General features: G+C 36.7%; 1 protein-coding gene across 1 annotated transcript in view; it reads left to right on the top strand.

The window, feature by feature from the left end:
* Positions 1-18,248, top strand: part of CHRDL2 (chordin like 2) — a 274,177-nt gene extending 255,929 nt beyond the window's left edge. The window contains exon 11 of the mRNA XM_053708757.1: positions 12,863-18,248. Coding sequence (XP_053564732.1) covers positions 12,863-12,942 — 80 coding nt within the window. The 3' untranslated portion in view covers positions 12,943-18,248. The remainder of the gene's footprint in view (positions 1-12,862) is intronic.
* The last annotated feature ends 1,972 nt before the right edge of the window (positions 18,249-20,220 follow it).

Below are 20,220 nucleotides of genomic sequence, written 5' to 3' on the forward strand. Positions count from 1 at the left end.
ATCTTTGCATCCTCTATTCCTGTACTACTTCTGAAGTTTGTTTGAAGGGCATCACTATGGTTCAGCTCTGCACCTGTTACCCATCTTTGACTCTATTCTCAAGCCTTCCATATCCAATTACTTATCTTACTGTGACTGCACTCTGAAACCCTGCAAATTATGCAGAGAGTTCTGCAAGGCATTAAAGCAACAGTTTACACCAATTTTCATATAACTGCATGTAATATACATTACTATAAAGAAGAATATGCACAGATACTGATAAAATAATCAAATAATCCATTATAAAACGTTTTAAAAAGTAATTAGAAGTTCCCAGTTTAGCACTGTTGATGAGGTTAGACTAGGACACCCACTGAAAGGGGCTGAGAAAGAAGGGAGAGCAGACACTCCCCTGCATAAGAAAAGACCCATTATACAAACAGGAGCAAGCAGTAGTCTGCAGACATGGGTCTACATCTGATACTTTGGGGCTTGGTTTGGAGTCATAAAATCAGCACAATGTTATTAAAAAATTAAGCAAAACTATACATTGTAATAAAAACTCTCCTAGACAAGCTATATAAATGGATCATCTACAAAACATTTATGCAAAGAAAAATCTAGTGTGCTATGTCTCTTTATTTAAATAATTGTGTCCTCTCCGTATTCTCTAGTCCCCAACCTCCAGCCTCCTGTTCTTCTTGAATCCTTCTCTTCTTTGAAGAAGAGGGGATACCTGCTCCACTCTACTTTTCTCCATTTTACTTTTCTCATCTTGTATTACCTTCTAAAATATCTAGCTGTTACTATAATTCCTACAATCAGTAGCACATAACCAATCACACAGGCTTGTACCTTATGAAAAGATCCTAATTGGCTAGCCAGCTATGACACTGTTCCTATTTAGATCTTTATCACTTAACTTCCAGAATTTCTTGCATTCAAAGCCTTCTATTTATTCTTTTAATCTCAGCTGACTGACTTCAGCTTTACTAACTCCACAGAAACAAGAGTAACTAATGGCCTTCATATGCAACAGAACAAGCAATGCGCCATTAATAATACTATTAGATGTGAATGCTTACTTTGATGATGAAACATTTCCATAAAACTTCTAAATGTTTCTCATCCATAACAACAATCTGGACTAGATTTCTTTAATATTTTATCAAAAGCACCATACTTTTTTCTGTAACACATCATTCCCATCTATTGAATTTTCTGTATTAGTAACTCGGAGTCAGCTTTGGGCTCAATAATCTTTTCAATCTATAGCCTCTCTAAGGGCCTAATTGTCTAAAGCTCTCTGGGTTTGTGAGATTTTCAATGAAATCTCACCAGTACAATGTAGCCCCTGTCTTAATTCTCTAAAGGCAACTTTTACCTTGAGAACAGTATGTCATGCAAAAGTGTGTTCCTTGCTTTTAAGTATGTGAAGGCAATGCGTACATTCGAATAGAGCTCAAAAAAATCTTAATGTAAAAACCATATAAAATTAATAAATTAAATATTGAAATACACATACTGTACATAGTAAAAACTGGAAATAAATTATTCTGTAAAAATCATCTTTTATGGAAAAATAAATTTTAAATTATGCAGATAAAAACTAGTTAAGGTACACAGTAGAAATTGTAATACAACTACACTGCAGATGCAAAAAAATATTTACAATATGAAATTTAAAGTCTATTGCTTTCCTTTTTGTAACATGAGTTTCCCCTCATTAGTAGGCTGAACGGGAGCATTCCATGGGTCTAGCTGAAATTTCTCCTCCAGACCTGGCGTATTATCTAAACTTTTTCCACCTGTAGATCTTGCTGTTTTTTTATTGTAAACTGAAAGGTGGCAGATTGTGTCAAAATACTTAAAACACGTATTACCCTAATAGAAAAAACACATACTGTATATAAAAAATAGGGGCAATTCTAAGTTACTATACAATAAATACAGAGTAATCTTATTTGTTTTACCTGCAGTATTTTGTTTTAAAAGTGCTACTCTTGCTCCCTGCTAACTTTGCTCTCCCCAACGAAATTTCCAAGTTCTATAACCTTCTATGGGAGACCTATAGCACCTGACAGTCCCTTTTTAGATAATCCGCTTAGGACAACCCCTGCGAGTGTCTATGTGGTTTTTCATGTCTGGACCAGTAATAACTGGTTTTGATCATCGGCCCTAAGGGAAGTCATAACATCATTTGGCTTAGAATATCTTCTCTAATGGTATAACTCTCAATATTTTTCTACCCCTCACCTTACACCAGCTATCCAAAGATAACTGATCTCTATCTACCATCTCTCTTGGGTTTACTTCTATTATCTAATGTGTTTTGTTCTCTTGGTATCCTTTGTTGAAAAGGATACCTCGGTAGGCTCAGGAGCTGGTGATTGGTGGCTGCACATAAGTGCCTCATCTCATTAGCCCACTCAATGCATTCAGCTAACTCCCAGGTGTTTAAAATTGTATTCTCTATCTGAATCATGGAATAAACATGTCGGGTTTCATGTTCATGTTTCTACAGAAAACTACCATTAAAGTTTATGAGAATCTTTGTAGATAAATCATTTGATACACTTTTTTAAGGATTGTGATCTGCACCACAGTTATATGCAAGCAACATTAGATCATTTTGTTTTCGCACTTTAATGTCCATGTAATTTGTATGTCCAGGCTCAAGTTACAAATAAATAAATACAATGGCTTCCAATTTTAATATATTGCTATTTTAAGTGTTTTTTTATAAAGTGCTATTAAATAACATTCAGGCTCATCAGAAACACAAGTTATGAAGCGGTCTAAATAACCGGTCCGTCTGCTCTGAGGCGGCGGACAGAAATCAACCCGATCGAATACGATTGGGTTGATTGACACCCCCTGCTAGCGGCCAATTAGCTGCGAATCTGCTGGGGCGGCATTGCACCAGCAGTTCACAAGAAATGCTGGGGCAATGATAAATGATGAGAGCGTATGCTGTCTGCATTTATCGATCTGCTGCGGACATGATCCGCAATATCGCATGATGTCCACTTGCACCTTCTTAAATAGGCCCCTTAGTGTCAATCATAAAAATATCACCAAAGTAAACCCTACTGTCTTAAATGTATAATCAAGAAGTCCAGTAGACATGACCTTAAAAAAATGGCATTATCTGCAATTGAAATTTTGAAAAAAAACATAAAACAATAAAAAATAGTAATTAATTGCCTAGTTTCTCTTCATCAAATTGTATTTTTATTTTAAAGGACAATAAAGACAAAATTAAACTTCAATGATTCAGATTGAGCATTTATTTTAAACAAATTTATTTTTATTGTCAATTTTTTTCTTCTTCTCTTGGTATCCTTTGTTTAAGAGCTCACCTAGGATTACTCTTTAAAAAAAGATATCAAGAGAACTAAGTAAAATTGGTAATTGAAGTAAATTGGAAAGTTTAAAATTGCAAGCTCTCTCCGATCCATTTACGTTTAATTTTGACTTTTCTGTCCCCTTAATATTTTGCTCTAGAACGACTGCTCATTTCCCTTGATGCATAATGGTCCAAACTGCCACTATTTCATCTCTTACCAGTGACCACAGGCATGCTTGTGCTTTTAGCATGACATCATTTACTCAGCAGATCTCTAATTTATGATGGGGAACCACAATCCTCTTCGCTAAGTTTTATTAGTCCCTTGCGCAGTATAAGGAAGTCTGGGCTAAGTGTGGAGTAGTCTCTGCTGGAGGACATAAATTAAACGTTGTTTTTCACAGGAGACCTTGCTCAAAGGAGTGCGAATTTAATGACATGACTTGTAAAAATACAGCAGTCAGAAAATAGAGAAGCAGATTCTTAGTGCCAGTTTCAAGGTTGGCAGGAGTAAATGTCAAGTCACATAATAAGCAATAACAGTACTATGAATAGTACCTATATGTAATGAATATATAAATTACTGCTCGCTTAAAATATAGACCTGACTTAATAATAAAGCAGAAAAAACCTACACCATAAAACCTTAAAAAATGACCATTCCCAAAACGGAATTATTTACCCCGTATGAGAGTAAATATACAGTAAATATGGCTTTAATAAAGTCTATATAGATGAGTACTCTGCTTTGGGCTTGTTACACTTACACCATACAGAATGCAATAAAATTAATATGGACAGATATGAATTATTTACCCCGTATGAGAGTAATATACAGTAAATATGGCTTTAATAAAGTCTATATAGATGAGTACTCTGCTTTGGGCTTGTTACACTTACACCATACAGAATACAATAAAATTAATATGGACAGATATGAATTATTTACCCCGTATGAGAGTAAATATACAGTAAATATGGCTTTAATAAAGTCTATATAGATTAGTACTCTGCTTTGGGCTTGTTACACTTACACCATACAGAATACAATAAAATTAATATGGACAGATATGAATTATTTACCCCATATGATACAGTAAATATGAAGTAAATATGCACTGATAAAAATGATTCTGTTGGGTTGTAATTTTAACGCAAAAAAAGGACATTTTCAACAAATGATTTATTGTTAGTTAATTTACTTTGATATTTTGAGTACCTTACTTAAAGGGCCATGATACCCACATATTTCTTTCATGATTTAGAAAGAGAATGCATTTTTAAACATCTTTCTAATTTACTTCGATTATCTAATTTGTTTTATTCTCTTGATATTCTTTGCTGAAAAGCATATCTAGATATGCTCAGTAGCTGCTGATTGGTTGCTGCACATAGAAGTCTCATGTGATTGGCTCACCCATGTGCATTGCTTTTTCTTCAAATAAGGATATCTCAAAAATGAGGCAAAATAAATAAAAGAAATAAATTGTAATGTTGTTTAAATTTGTATGTTCTATCTGAATCATGAAAGAAAGATTTTGGGTTTAGTGGCCCTTTAATATGCATCAGTTGTGAAAACACTTTTTTATGATTTTAAATCGAACATATTACATTGCGTAATCTAGACAAAGATTTTAAGCCAAGTGCATTTCTGAAATACTATTTAAGTTATATTTACTTTAAAAAATGATTCTGTGGTGCTGCATTAATAACAGGTGCTTGGGCTGTATTTTGCATACATTTCGCATAACTTTATGGGACAGAATATTTGGAGTTGGTGTATGTGGCAGATGTTCCCCAAACTCCCCTTTCTTTTCCTCAGAGTAATATTTTGTGCTGGTATTGGTTCCTGTATACATATTTTGTGTGTATGTTTTATTTAGAGCGTGTTACCCTAAGCTAAGTGTACAGTTCTTAGAGGCTAGTCCCATTTGAAATAAAGATCAAGTATTAGTAGTTCTTTTGTGTGGTCTTGCCGGGTTCTTACAGGGAAGTCCAGTGGAACAGTTCTAGTACATGCTCAGCTGGTCTGAGAACCAAATTGTATTTTATTAAGTCAATGTCCTGAGCTGGCAGAGATCATTTACCCCTATTATTGTTACAATTATAGTTCCAGCCAAGATAATTAGTGAAGCCTTAACTTAAAACTATGGTCTGTAAATTGAAAAAAATGTTTAGTTGGTTTACTTAAAATTGCGAGTTTAGAACTTGTAAAGTCTAATGAGTGAAACAAAACCCAGCACATTATTTTTTACAGTGTGGCTTTGATAAAGTCTATCTAGATGAGTAATCTGCTTTGCACTTGTTACACTTACTCCATACAGAGTATAATAACATGAATATGGGCAGATACAAATTATTTACCCCATTTCACACAGTAAGTCTATGTAGATAAGTACTCTGCGTATAGACAGATATGAATTAGTTACCCCATATAACACAGTAAATATACAGTAAATATGGCTTTAACCCTTTGGCTGCTAAGCCATTTCCCACCTGGGTGCTATTTTTTTTTTTTTATCATTATTATTTTTGAAATTTTTGAAAACATTTTTTTTTAACTTTTTTTTTTTTTACAGACCCCCAAGACCAGAGTGAGAAACTCTGTGACGGCAGAGCTGTCATTAGCACTCAAAGGGTTAAAGGGACAGTCTAGTCCAAAACAAACTTTCATTATTCAGATGGGGCATGTAATTTTAAAGAATTTTCCAATTTACTTCTATCACCAATTTTGCTTTGTTCTCTTGGTATTCTTAGTTGAAAGCTAAACCTAGGAGGTTCATATGCTAATTTCTAAGCCCTTGAAGACCGCCTCTTATTTCAGGGCATTGTGATAGTTTTTCACCACTAGAGAGTGTTGGTTAATTTGTTTCATATAGATAACACTACACTGTGCTCACGCATGTGGAGTTCCTGCGAGCCAGCACTGATTAGGTAAAATGCAAGTCTATCAAAAGAACTGAAATAAGGGGCAGTTTGCAGAGGCTTAGATACAAGATCATTACAGTGGTAAAAAGTATATTAATATAACTGTTTTGGTTATGCAAAACTAGGGAATGGGTAATAAAGGGATTATCTATCTTTTAAAACAATAAATATTTTGGTGTAGACTGTCCCTTTAATAAAGTCTATCTAGATGAGTACTCTGCTTTGTCCTTGTTACACTTACACCATACAGAATACAATAACATGAGTATGGACAGATATGAATTATTCACCCCATAAAACATAGTTAATCTACAGTAAATATGGCTTTGATAAAGTCTATCTAGATGAGTACTCTGCTTTGTGCTTGTTACCCTTACACCATACAGAATACTATAAAATGAGTATGGACAGATATATTATTTACCCCATATAACACAGCAAATATACAGTAAATATGGCTTTGATAAAGTCTATCTAGATGAGTAATCTGCTTTGTGCTTGTTACACTTATACCATACAGAATACAATAACATGAGTATGGACAGATATGAATTATTCACCCCATAAAACATAGTTAATCTACAGTAAATATGGCTTTGATAAAGCCTATCTAGATGAGTACTCTGCTTTGTGCTTGTTACCCTCACAATAAATATGATTGGCTGTTATACAGCTGAGGTATATAAGACCTATATCAGTAATGAAAACAGAAACAGAGGCGCCACATGTGTAGATCAATAAAGACCAACAATATCCAGGCGAAACAAGATACAGGATACTCACAAACGTGAAGGCACTCTATTGTGCCTGTAGAAGCAGGCTGGTATTCTCACAGCAAACCAGCTGGCTGTACAAGGAAATCCCCGTCGTGCTTGATAAAGGGCTTATTGTAAGCCCAAAACGTTGCTGTATTGCTGTGTTGGACCCTGTGAAAAATAAAAAGTCACTTTAAGCTGGAGATTTCTTTTCATTTGCCTTTAAGTAAGAGACCATCAAATTTATTATTTGGATTAGGACAAGGAGATGGGCAATACTTTTAAAACTGGTGCTATCCCAAAAATCACTTAAGGCAAGAAGCAGCCTGCAACCACATAAACTATCCTTCAGTCACTGATCATGACAACCTGTAAGACCTTTATCAGCAAGAAGCAGCCTGCAACCACATAAACTATCCTTCAGTCACTGACCATGACAACCTGTAAGACCTTTATCAACAAGAAGCAGCCTGCAACCACATAAACTATCCTTCAGTCACTGACCATGACAACCTGTAAGACCTTTATCAGCAAGAAGCAGCCTGCAACCACATAAACTATCCTTCAGTCACTGACCATGACAACCTGTAAGACCTTTATCAGCAAGAAGCAGCCTGCAACCACATAAACTATCCTTCAGTCACTGACCATGACAACCTGTAAGACCTTTATCAGCAAGAAGCAGCCTGCAACCACATAAACTATCCTTCAGTCACTGACCATGACAACCTGTAAGACCTTTATCAGCAAGAAGCAGCCTGCAACCACATAAACTATCCTTCAGTCACTGATCATGACAACCTGTAAGACCTTTATCAGCAAGAAGCAGCCTGCAACCACATAAACTATCCTTCAGTCACTGATCATGACAACCTGTAAGACCTTTATCAGCAAGAAGCAGCCTGCAACCACATAAACTATCCTTCAGTCACTGATCATGACAACCTGTAAGACCTTTATCAGCAAGAAGCAGCCTGCAACCACATAAACTATCCTTCAGTCACTGACCATGACAACCTGCAAGACCTTTATCAGAGACAGAGTGGGTGCCAGTTGCGTTGCCACTGCCGAGTCTCGACTCATCCGAGCTACCTAGGACTCAGAGAGGAAGAGGAGCTGATGACCTGCCCCAGTGCCTAGTGCCACTGCCCTGGACGACGCGGTTATAATTACGCCTTTCTCCCCTCCTTACTCCAGTTCCTTCTCGCTGAAAGTGACCCAGGCAAGGGTTGCTGTTTGGACAACTAGAACCACAGGATATCACGACGGGAATTTCCTTGTACAGCCAGCTGGTTTGCTGTGAGAATACCAGCCTGCTTCTACAGGCACAATAGAGTGCCTTCACGTTTGTGAGTATCCTGTATCTTGTTTCGCCTGGATATTGTTGGTCTTTATTGATCTACACATGTGGCGCCTCTGTTTCTGTTTTCATTACAGTTATCCATTTTAGAAGCTACACCATCGTTTGGGTGAAGACCGAGAGCTGCCTGTTCTATATATGGACTTTTTGGATACCATTTGAACTTATCTATTGCCAGATTGGTCACGTGCTACGTCTGTATATACACAAATGTTTTTACAATTTTAATTTCTTTACATTATGTACATTGGGTGACGAGTTGCACACTTATTTTATATCAATTTCTATCATTGTTGATTAGCGCCTCCTATAGGAGACCTGTGGTACTAAGTATCACAGATATTCCTGTATTTATAAGACCTATATCATTAGCTTCTCCTGGTAGCTCTCCTCTGGGCATAATATCTATGGTGAAAAGTCTTGATATAATGTATAGCCCCTAATCATTGGTGGCTTTGCAAAGTGCTGGGATATTCATTACTGTTACAACCCCAGACCTCAAAGTTGTCAACTGTCCTAAAGTTGTACGGCAGTAACTCTATAGTGATTGTAATTTACAGTACTTTTGTCTTTTTTAAATGGGATTTCTATCTGAAATCACATTGTCGTGATTGGAATTAAACTGTTTTTCGTTCCTTGTTTGTTAGTGAACAAGATCTTTTGCATGGGTTTAAAAATCAACTTTGTCATAATCTTGAATTTCAATATCTAGAACATTGTGTCACCATTTCTCTTGTTAAGTGTATCCAGTCCACGGATCATCCATTACTTATGGGATATTAACTCCTCCCCAACAGGAAGTGCAAGAGGATTCACCCAGCAGAGCTGCTATATAGCTCCTCCCCTAACTGCCATTACCAGTCATTCTCTTGCACCCAACGAATAGATAGGATGTGTGAGAGGACTGTGGTGATTATACTTAGTTTCATACCTTCAATCAAAAGTTTGTTATTTTATAATAGCACCGGAGTGTGTTATTCCTTCTCTGGTAGAATTTGAAGAAGAATCTACCTGAGTTTTTCTATGATTTTAGCCGGAGTAGTTAAGATCATATTGCTGTTTCTCGGCCATCTGAGGTGAGGTAAACTTCAGATCAGGGGACAGCGGGCAGATTAATCTGCAAAGAGGTATGTAGCAGCTTATTATTTTCTGACAATGGAATTGATGAGAAAATTCTGCCATACCGATATAATGTAAACTCAGCCTTAAATGCAGTAGCAGCAACTGGTATCAGGCTGCCATGTATGTATATTTTACACTTCAGTATTCTGGGGAATGGCACTTCACTGGAATTATACTGTATGCATAAAACTTTAGCCTAATTTGCAGGGACTAGCAACAGGCTTTTTAATAACACTCAATTTATTAATGTTAAACGTTTTTTGCTGGCATGTAAAATCGTTTAATTTTCTGAGGTACTGGGGGAAAAAATGTTTTGGGCACTATTTTTTTCCACTTGGCAGTCGTTTTATTTAATTTATGACAGTTTACTGATCTCTCTCACTGTTATGTGTGAGGGGGAGGGACCTTTTTTGGTGCTTTTGCTACGCATCAAAAAATTCAGTCAGAAGTTTATTGTCTTCCCTGCATGATCCGGTTCATCTCTACAGAACTCAGGGGTCTTCAAAACTTGTTTTGAGGGAGGTAATCACTCACAGCAGAGCTGTGAGATTGTAGTTGACTGTGATAAAAAAAACAAAAAACGTTTATTTCTGTATTTTTTTTTTTTTTTTTTTCTGCTATCAGGGTTAGTTATCCTTTGCTAATGGGAGCAATCCTTTGCTAAAATTGTGTTTTTTACAAAGATTTGATGCTATAACTTTTCAGTTTATTAATTTTCAACTGTCATAACTTTTTCTGTGCTTCTTATAGGCACAGTACGTTTTCATATTATAGTAAATTACTTGAAAAGTATTTCCAAGTTGCTAGTTTATTTGCTAGTGTGTTAAACATGTCTGATTCAGAGGAAGATATCTGTGCTATATGTGCTAAAGCCAAAGTGGAGCCCAATAGAAATTTATGTACTAACTGTATTGATGCTACTTTAAATAAAAGTCAATCTGTACAAATTGAACATATTTCACCAAACAACGAGGGGAGAGTTATGCCGACTAACTCGCCTCACGTGTCAGTACCTGCATCTCCCGCTCGGGAGGTGCGTGATATTGTAGCGCCGAGTACATCTGGGCGGCCATTACAAATCACATTACAGGATATGGCTACTGTTATGACTGAAGTTTTGGCTAAATTACCAGAACTAAGAGGTAAGCGTGATCACTCTGGGGTGAGAACAGAGTGCGCTGATAATATTAGGGCCATGTCAGACACTGCGTCACAATTTGCAGAACATGAGGACGGAGAGCTTCATTCTGCGGGTGACGGTTCTGATCCAAACAAACTGGATTCAGATATTTCAAATTTTAAATTTAAGCTGGAAAACCTCCGTGTATTACTAGGGGAGGTGTTAGCGGCTCTGAATGATTGTAACACAGTTGCAATACCAGAGAAAATGTGTAGGTTGGATAAATATTTTGCGGTACCGGCGAGTACTGACGTTTTTCCTATACCTAAGAGACTTACTGAAATTGTTACTAAGGAGTGGGATAGACCCGGTGTGCCGTTCTCACCCCCTCCGATATTTAGAAAGATGTTTCCAATAGACGCCACCACACGGGACTTATGGCAAACGGTCCCTAAGGTGGAGGGAGCAGTTTCTACTTTAGCTAAGCGTACCACTATCCCGGTGGAGGATAGCTGTGCCTTTTCAGATCCAATGGATAAAAAGTTAGAGGGTTACCTTAAGAAAATGTTTGTTCAACAAGGTTTTATATTGCAACCTCTTGCATGCATTGCGCCTGTCACGGCTGCAGCAGCATTTTGGTTTGAGTCTCTGGAAGAGACACTTGAATCAACTCCATTAGATGAGATTACACACAAGCTTAAAGCCCTTAAGTTAGCTAACTCATTTATTTCAGATGCCGTAGTACATTTAACTAAACTTACGGCTAAGAATTCCGGATTCACCATTCAGGCACGCAGAGCACTGTGGCTAAAATCCTGGTCAGCTGACGTTACTTCTAAATCTAAATTGCTTAATATACCTTTCAAAGGGCAGACCTTATTCGGGCCCGGGTTGAAAGAAATTATCGCTGACATTACAGGAGGTAAAGGCCATGCCCTGCCTCAAGACAGAGCCAAACCTAAGGCTAGACAGTCTAATTTTCATTCCTTTCGTAATTTCAAAGCAGGAGCAGCATCAACTTCCTCTGCACCAAAACAGGAAGGAGCTGTTGCTCGCTACAGACAAGGCTGGAGACCTAACCAGTCCTGGAACAAGGGCAAGCAGGCCAGGAAACCTGCTGCTGCCCCTAAGACAGCATGAATCGAGGGCCCCCGATCCGGGAACGGATCTAGTGGGGGGCAGACTTTCTCTCTTCGCCCAGGCTTGGGCAAGAGATGTCCAGGATCCCTGGGCGTTAGAGATCATATCTCAGGGATACCTTCTAGACTTCAAATTCTCTCCCCCAAGAGGGAGATTTCATCTGTCAAGGTTGTCAACAAACCAAATAAAGAAAGAGGCGTTTCTACGCTGCGTACAAGATCTTTTATTAATGGGAGTGATCCATCTGGTTCCGCGGTCGGAACAAGGACAAGGGTTTTACTCAAATCTGTTTGTGGTTCCCAAAAAAGAGGGAACTTTCAGGCCAATCTTGGATTTAAAGATCCTAAACAAATTCCTAAGAGTTCCATCGTTCAAAATGGAAACTATTCGGACAATTTTACCCATGATCCAAAAGGGTCAGTACATGACCACAGTGGATTTAAAGGATGCTTACCTTCACATACCGATTCACAAAGATCATTACCGGTATCTAAGGTTTGCCTTTCTAGACAGGCATTACCAGTTTGTAGCTCTTCCATTCGGATTGGCTACGGCTCCGAGAATCTTCACAAAGGTTCTGTGTGCTCTTCTGGCGGTACTAAGACCATGAGGAATTGCGGTAGCTCCGTACCTAGACGACATTCTGATACAAGCTTCAAGCTTTCAAACTGCCAAGTCTCATACAGAGTTAGTACTGGCATTTCTAAGGTCGCATGGATGGAAGGTGAACGAAAAGAAGAGTTCTCTCTTTCCACTCACAAGAGTTCCCTTCTTGGGGACTCTTATAGATTCTGTAGAAATGAAGATTTACCTGACAGAAGACAGGTTAACAAAGCTTCAAAATGCATGCCGTGTCCTTCATTCCATTCAACACCCGTCAGTAGCTCAATGCATGGAGGTGATCGGCTTAATGGTAGCAGTTCTCTAGGGGGTCAGAGCACTGTAATCCTTCTGTTCCAGCCTGTATTTCCTATCTCATCTTCTTTCCTTGTACAGCATAGGTTGGCATATTACAAATAAATAGATAATAACAATAATAATAATAATACAACGATAATGATATATTGCATCTGTAATAAAATGCCATTTTTTTTCTCCATCTTCAGGTCAATGGAATATATTTAGACCTCAACCACCTGATCTGAACATGACCGAGAGCCCGGAGAAGGATGCAGAGAACTTGTAAGATGTGTCACTTTGATACAGCACTACTACAAAAGTTAAAAGCAAACATAACCTTAAACTTGCAAGATGACTAGACACCAGAGCAGGGACTGCAGCTTTGGACAATCATCTAAAAGGACCTTCTACAAACAGGTCTAATTTTATAGTGTACAGAAGATGCCGCAACATACAAATTCTATGAGGAAATGAGAGAGATCTTCCCATGAACAAACAATACAATCCCTTGGTTTGTGTCTTGCCTTAACCTTTTCCAAGGGAAGGCTGAATGCTTTCATTTTAGCACCTTCTCCACAGGTGGACTTGGTCAGATATTGGAGATGCTATATTTATGTAGCAGAGTTGGCATGCCTTAATACTTTTGATGCCACAGGAATAGTGATATGCTTCAGTTCAATGCTTGTGGAATCAAACAGTAGATTTATCTTCTGTTTGCTTTGTCCATTTGCAAGCAACTTTACACTCATGTGAAATGCACACGTAATACACAGCAAATACTTGCACACTGTGCTTTGCTCATGTACTATTTAAGAACAGTGTAGCTTTGTCTCATCTCCAGTAATGTATTCCTTTCAACAAGTAATTCCTCTATCATTCAGTTTTACTCTGGATATCACAGCACGTGAGACACCATACAGCTTTAGTTTGCGCAAGTCTATAACGGTAGCCTCTAATGTAATAAACACGTTTAGCCAAAAAACAGATACATTTGACACTCTATACACAATCCGCATGGATTGTACTGGTCATTGTTATGCTGTTATTGTAGTACTAAGAGCTTAAAGGTTTTCAGCACAGCTTAGCATTTTAATGTGCACTGTATTCATGGTTTAGGACACAGGTGTCATTTATTCATGACATAAAGAGTCAGTTTATTAATTAAGAAAAAAAAGTCCATTACAGCTATAAACATGCATTAGACAATACTGTACAATACTGAGTCATACATACTATTTATTTTGAGACTTCCCCACCGTTCCGCATATTGTGTCATTACCATGATTTTGAGATAAATCCTTGTTTCAAAAGTGAAGACAGGGATTGCCCAGACCCTGCCTGCACCCATGGCCTATGGAACTCACCAACTAGACACCCACAACGCTAACTCTTAGTTCCTCCTTCCAATACAGAAAAATAAACTTTGACATTTTTACTCATTTACATACACTAATACAGAAATAACCGCCTGCAAGATGTCAGCGAACCATACTCTAAAAGGTTCTCTTTCCATGTAGCATAATTCTCAACTTACTTCCTTCAGTTCCAGGCTCATATTAGCCTTTTCACTTTATTGAAAAATTGTTTGACATAGATAATTATAAACAAAACACTGTAGCACTGGTAATAACGAGTTGTTCAACTATGTTGATGAACTGCTATCAATATCAGGTCACAATCAAACTGCTCTCAGTTTGAATGTCTCAGACCAGTTGGCAAATCCAAAGTAATTGCTATTTATTTAAATATATAGACTTATGACCGAGACAGTTTCCTATCACTGTTGTATGAGCAGCCCCCACATAACAGTTCCTAAATACAACTGATTTTATTGCATCCAAAAAAAAACTTAAAAAAAAAACTAAATGATCCTCTGCTGTGAGTTATCTGTTGTCAACGTTTAACCACAAACAACTCAATACCATATAATAGCCGGTTCCTGTTCCCAAAACCGTACTTAACCCTGATGTGGTGCTAGTTGTGATCAGGGTTAAGTACGATTCTGGGAACAGGAACCGGCTATTATATGGTAATTGTAATACTTGAATGAATCTTCTCTACTCCAATAAACCCAAAGCCATGATTTCCTACCATTGCAATCCCTATAACACGCAATGCAGCCTACCCACTCCTTGATTTAATCCCCTTACATGATCCGTGACACCTAATCCCCCATGTTAACACTATTCAGATTTTTTAAATCATTAGGAAAAAATATCCTGTTTCTTATACTTTGTTACCTCATATTAAAGGAATATGAAAACCCAAAAATGATTTTGTGCTTCAGACAGAGAATACCATTTTAATAAAGTTTCCCATTTACTTCTATGATAAAATTTGCTTTATTCCCTTGAAATTATGCTTTGAAGAGATACCTAGGTAGGCATCTGGAGCACTACATACAGTAGCTAGAAATAGTGCTGCCATTTAGTGCTCTTGCAAACGGATAACGTTCTTCCAAAACTGCTGCCATTTAGTGCTCCAGAAATGGGCCAGCTGTTAAGCATACATATTTGCTTTTCAACAAAAGATACCAAGAGAATGAAGAAAATGTGATAATAAAAGTAAAAGAGAAAGTTGTTTAAAATTGCCTGCTCTATCTGAATCATGAAAGAAAATGTTTTAGCTCCATGTCCCTTTAAATTAGAATCCTGGCTTGTTATTTATTTTAACTAAGGGTTAGTTTTCAAACTTAAACCTAACTTTTCTGATTTCTCCATTCTAAACTAAAATAATAAAACATGACAATTTTTATTTACCCAAAACAACGTACATTATCCCAACTTTATTAAGTAAAATTAATCAAAAATCTAAAAATGGTAGCTGAGGTCTTAACATAAAACATTTAAGAAATGAGTATAACTGAGATAGCCCAATCTAACCCACTGTGAGACACTTTACTGATGGTTCCTAACTATGGACAACTGTCAGGAATTTTAAAACACCAATACCAATGGAACAGATATCCATTTTACATCAACAACAGTGTTATTATCCATTAAACATAACTGCCCCCCAACATTTTTTATTCTTAACCAATGCTGCCATGGAGCCTTACCTTACTATAACCCTATGGGTGTAGACCCAAACTTAGTTGTGAAGGTTTCCTGAGATTAATTTTATTGTAAAGTCGTCTATACGATCATTCATACTATAATTTTACAAAGGGAAAGGGTGCTGTACACTAAGAAATAAATGAACAGAGAAAATCAAGTGAAAACACTTGAAAAGTGTGTACTTTTTTAGCACTCACAACACTATTGGATGTATCTTTATTATATTGGTGAACAAGAATAATCAATCCCCAAAAGAAAGGGGTTACAACTTAACTTTTAATTAATACAAATAAAATTTAGAAAAATTAAAAACACAAAGGGGTCAAAATGGTGCAATATTTCTAAATATAGTAGCTGTCTAGGTTCTGAGTTAACCATATATACTAGTAGGTAGTGGCCAAAGTATTACTTTTATTAAGTAGTATACTGCCCCCCCAGTGAACCATATATCACAACTGGTATAAGACAATAAGGTATCAGTGGTATAGTATCAGACCCAACTATCAGGTTGGAAAAAAGGGGTAATTGTTCAGGTGGAAATAAGTCAACAGGAATTAGCACTTCTCTAATAAATTCCAGAGATAAATGGTTGTTAAATGCAGGAAAATTATACCCTCCCATGAGTTGTCTCTCTAATACTTGTAATCAATTGGGTGGGCTAAGTTTTATGTGTTTTACGTGTAAAGAATATTTTTTTCAGTTTGATATTACTATTCTGGGCAGGGAAGTCAATGGTTAATGGCCTTACATAAAACTGAACATTTCTTCCTTAAAATAACATTATGATTAAAGCAATAGCCTAACAATCTAAAATCCTTAAAATGTTTCACCTTGTTAATCTCAAAATGGCAAGTCATATAAGCTTTTACTAAAAACAAAGATGATAAACAATTATTAATGCAAACAAAGATAGCTGTATTCTTAAAAATGTATTCTTAAAATGAAATGACTCACTCCTGCATATTTTACAAGATAAGATGTTTTACATTAGGCTTTAAAAATATATGGGGCTAAAGCCCATGACAGAAATCAATGACCCCTAATTAGATTCCACACTGTATGGTTCTTCAGTTAACCAGCTACACATTCTTGAGTAATCTGTTTATAATAATTCATTACACAGAAAACATTTCACAAGTATAAATAGCTACTACAGGAGTGCGGATGCCGACACATGCTTCTTATCTACACAATGTATTTAGTACGGATGATGACCATGTATCGTCATCCGGGGTGGGGCAAATGGCTTTAATAATGGCAACTCTCACCCCCCCCTGCACTTATCCCTGTATTCCTGGTGTACAAATCGCCTGGCAAAGCCTGGGGAATCCAGGATCGCCACAACACACGTCCATTTATTTGAATAGAGGATCATTGGAACCTCTATTTGCAAATCACAGTTGTATAACTATACTGAAAGACCTTTATTTGTATGAGGATAAACCTTTCTCTTTTTTCACTATTATTTATAACATTTATTAAAATTGTTATTTACAAAAATGCATTTTTCAAAACTTAATGTTACAAGTTTCTCACGTCATGATATATACATTGAAAAATGGTATAGTTTGAATGGGTCTCCTGGGGAAAAAAAAAGATATTGTGGGTTTCTCACTGAAAAATGGCCTACAGTAGGTCTTATTTGACCAGCATATAAAAACTGCAAAATATTATGGATGCTATACTAAAACAGCCAAGATGTCACAATATTGCCATCAACATGATATCTCTGCAGCACTGTCACCTGTGTGCCAATGTCTCAGGTAACATGGCATTGAGGGTACAAATTCCCATTACCAATTGGATGCCAAATAATATTTGTAGCCATATGCCATGCAAGGGGTTAACATTTGCCTTAAACCTAGTCCCTAATTCTTAACCCTTTCTGTACTTTCCACACTATTTTCACTCATCAGCATGGTAGACAAGACATTCCTACAGTAGGATATTATGTGCAGCGAGATTAGATTTTTCAAAAATAATATTTTCCTAAACGATATGGTAAAAATGTGACCAGGTAATAGACTGTGATGGTAATTTCACATATGGTATCTATAGCCATAAAGTTTTGAAATCTAAACTTTTTTAAGCAGTCAGAAAACCGTATCTTTTAAGTTTCCTTGAGTTTAAACAGAATATTTTTGCTGTTATGCCATTATATATCAGTTGGTTCTGAAAACCTGAAGACTATCTAATTAGGTACCTAGAGTAATATTTAGCGAATTCCGTTGTTTATGTATATTAAATAGTATTAACTGTATACTACTTATGGAAAAGGCGCAACCTCTAATGGAGAGGAAGTAACCCTTGCAGGCAAGTTATGGAGATGTACGATGGAGATGCAGGTCAGCTGGTGAATTGTCTAATGTTTATCACTCAAACTGTACGTAGCCCTTTTTTTTTTAAAAAAATCTATTTATTTTTAAATCTTTTACTGTCCGTTAAATCTAATTAAAGTATTTTCTAAAGTCATTTTTCTTGTTTGTGAATCATGTGTTGGTTTATAAAAAATATAATAAAGCTATCTATTAATCTGTTTGGTTCTTTGTACATTCACATACATGCATACAATATATATATTTGCTAACGTTAATATTGGAAAGTCATTTTTGTTAACATTAAAGTACAAAAAAATATATTATTTCTCACTTTAACTAGCTAATGTTCACATTAATGGGTAGAGCATAGAATATGTCCGAAAAAATCGATTAAAATGAGACGCCCAAATTTAAGATGCAGTAGTCCTATTTTGGCTGAGGGGAGCTAAATAATCCCATAGCAAGCCACACAGAAATGTAAGCGCCATGTGTTACACACAGTGTGGGGTGTTCACATAGCAGGACCGCTGACAGGCTTACATTTAGTGTATTTTAGGAAGTGTTACTGTTATTAAAGGATCTCATTGTTTCTCTAACCAGACTCTGCTCCAGTTCCTCCCACCAGCAGCAACAGAGTATACTGAAGTGTTTCTGTACTCTGTCCAGGGGGAACTTAGTTCCACCTGCAAAAATAGTGCAGGGACTCTGTACCCTTGCGTTTGTGCTGGACTTGACCCCTGAGTGTACCTTTCTAATGATCTCATTTACTTTGGCCAGTTGTGGACAGGTGTAAATGAGCTCTGAGCTAACCAATCACTAGGTACAATGTTTCATACTCTAAAACGTTTCACCATACTCCAGGTTCACTGTAGGAAGTGGAATAAGCACCCTTTGCAGAGGTATTTTACAGCAAGAACAGGCAAAAGTAATAATGCATCTTAAAATGTTTTAATTCCCTAAGTTAAGCATTTTACAGGGAATTAAATTCCTTTGTTTGCTATGTAACATTGTATGCAGTTCAAGTATTTTTTTATACCTTCAAACCATCCCATACATTGCAGAATTTCGACCACAGGTTGGGAGGTCTGTCCCTTGTGCCTCCTGCAGTTTTCCCAGTTTGGGAAAATGTCACAATTTCCAGGGACTGCCCCTGCTCTTATTGCTACACACCCGACACCTCAAGGTCCCCCTGAAACAACCTGCTCCGCCCACACCACACCCATGGTCCTGAACCTCCTTTTGTGGCTACACCTACAAAGCACTGGTGGGCTACCACCCACACGTCCCACTCCCTTCTCTGTCCCAGAATGCCTCCCTGGATATGTTAAAGGGCCACTAAACCCAAAATCTTTCTTTCATGATTCAGATAGAGAATAGAAACTTAAACAACATTACAATTTACTTCCATAATTTATTTTGCTTCATTTTTTAAAATATCTTTATTTAAAGAAAAAGCAATGCACATGGTGAGCCAATCACATGATGCTTCTATGTGCAGCAACCAATCAGCAGCTAGTGAGCATATCTAGATATGCTTTTCATCAAAGAATATCAAGAGAATAAAACAAATTAGATAATATAAGTAAATTAGAAAGATGTTTAAAATTGCATTCTCTTTCTAAATTATAAAAGAAAAAATGTGGGTGGCATGTCCCTTTAAGAGGTATTCAATTTTATCCCTGATATTTATGCATTTTCATTACCTTAGAAAAGACAGGGGTTGATTACAATACTTAGAAAATTTAATCAACAAATTTATCTGCAAAAGGGGCCAACAACATTGCAATTTACTTCCATAATTTACTTCCATAATTTATTTTGCTTCATTTTTTTAAATATCCTTATTTAAAGAAAAAGCAATGCACATGGTGAGCCAATCACATGATGCTTCTATGTGCAGCAACCAATCAGCAGCTAGTGAGCATATCTAGATATGCTTTTCATCAAAGAATATCAAGAGAATAAAACAAATTAGATAATATAAGTAAATTAGAAAGATGTTTAAAATTGCATTCTCTTTCTAAATTATAAAAGAAAAAATGTGGGTGGCATGTCCCTTTAAGAGGTATGCAATTTTATCCCTGATATTTATGCATTTTCATTACCTTAGAAAAGACAGGGGTTGATTACAATACTTAGAAAATTTAATCAACAAATTTATCTGCAAAAGGGGCCAATTACAATCCTTTA

This window comes from Bombina bombina, chromosome 3, assembly GCF_027579735.1.
Source record: "Bombina bombina isolate aBomBom1 chromosome 3, aBomBom1.pri, whole genome shotgun sequence".
Classification (NCBI taxonomy): Eukaryota; Metazoa; Chordata; class Amphibia; order Anura; family Bombinatoridae; genus Bombina; species Bombina bombina.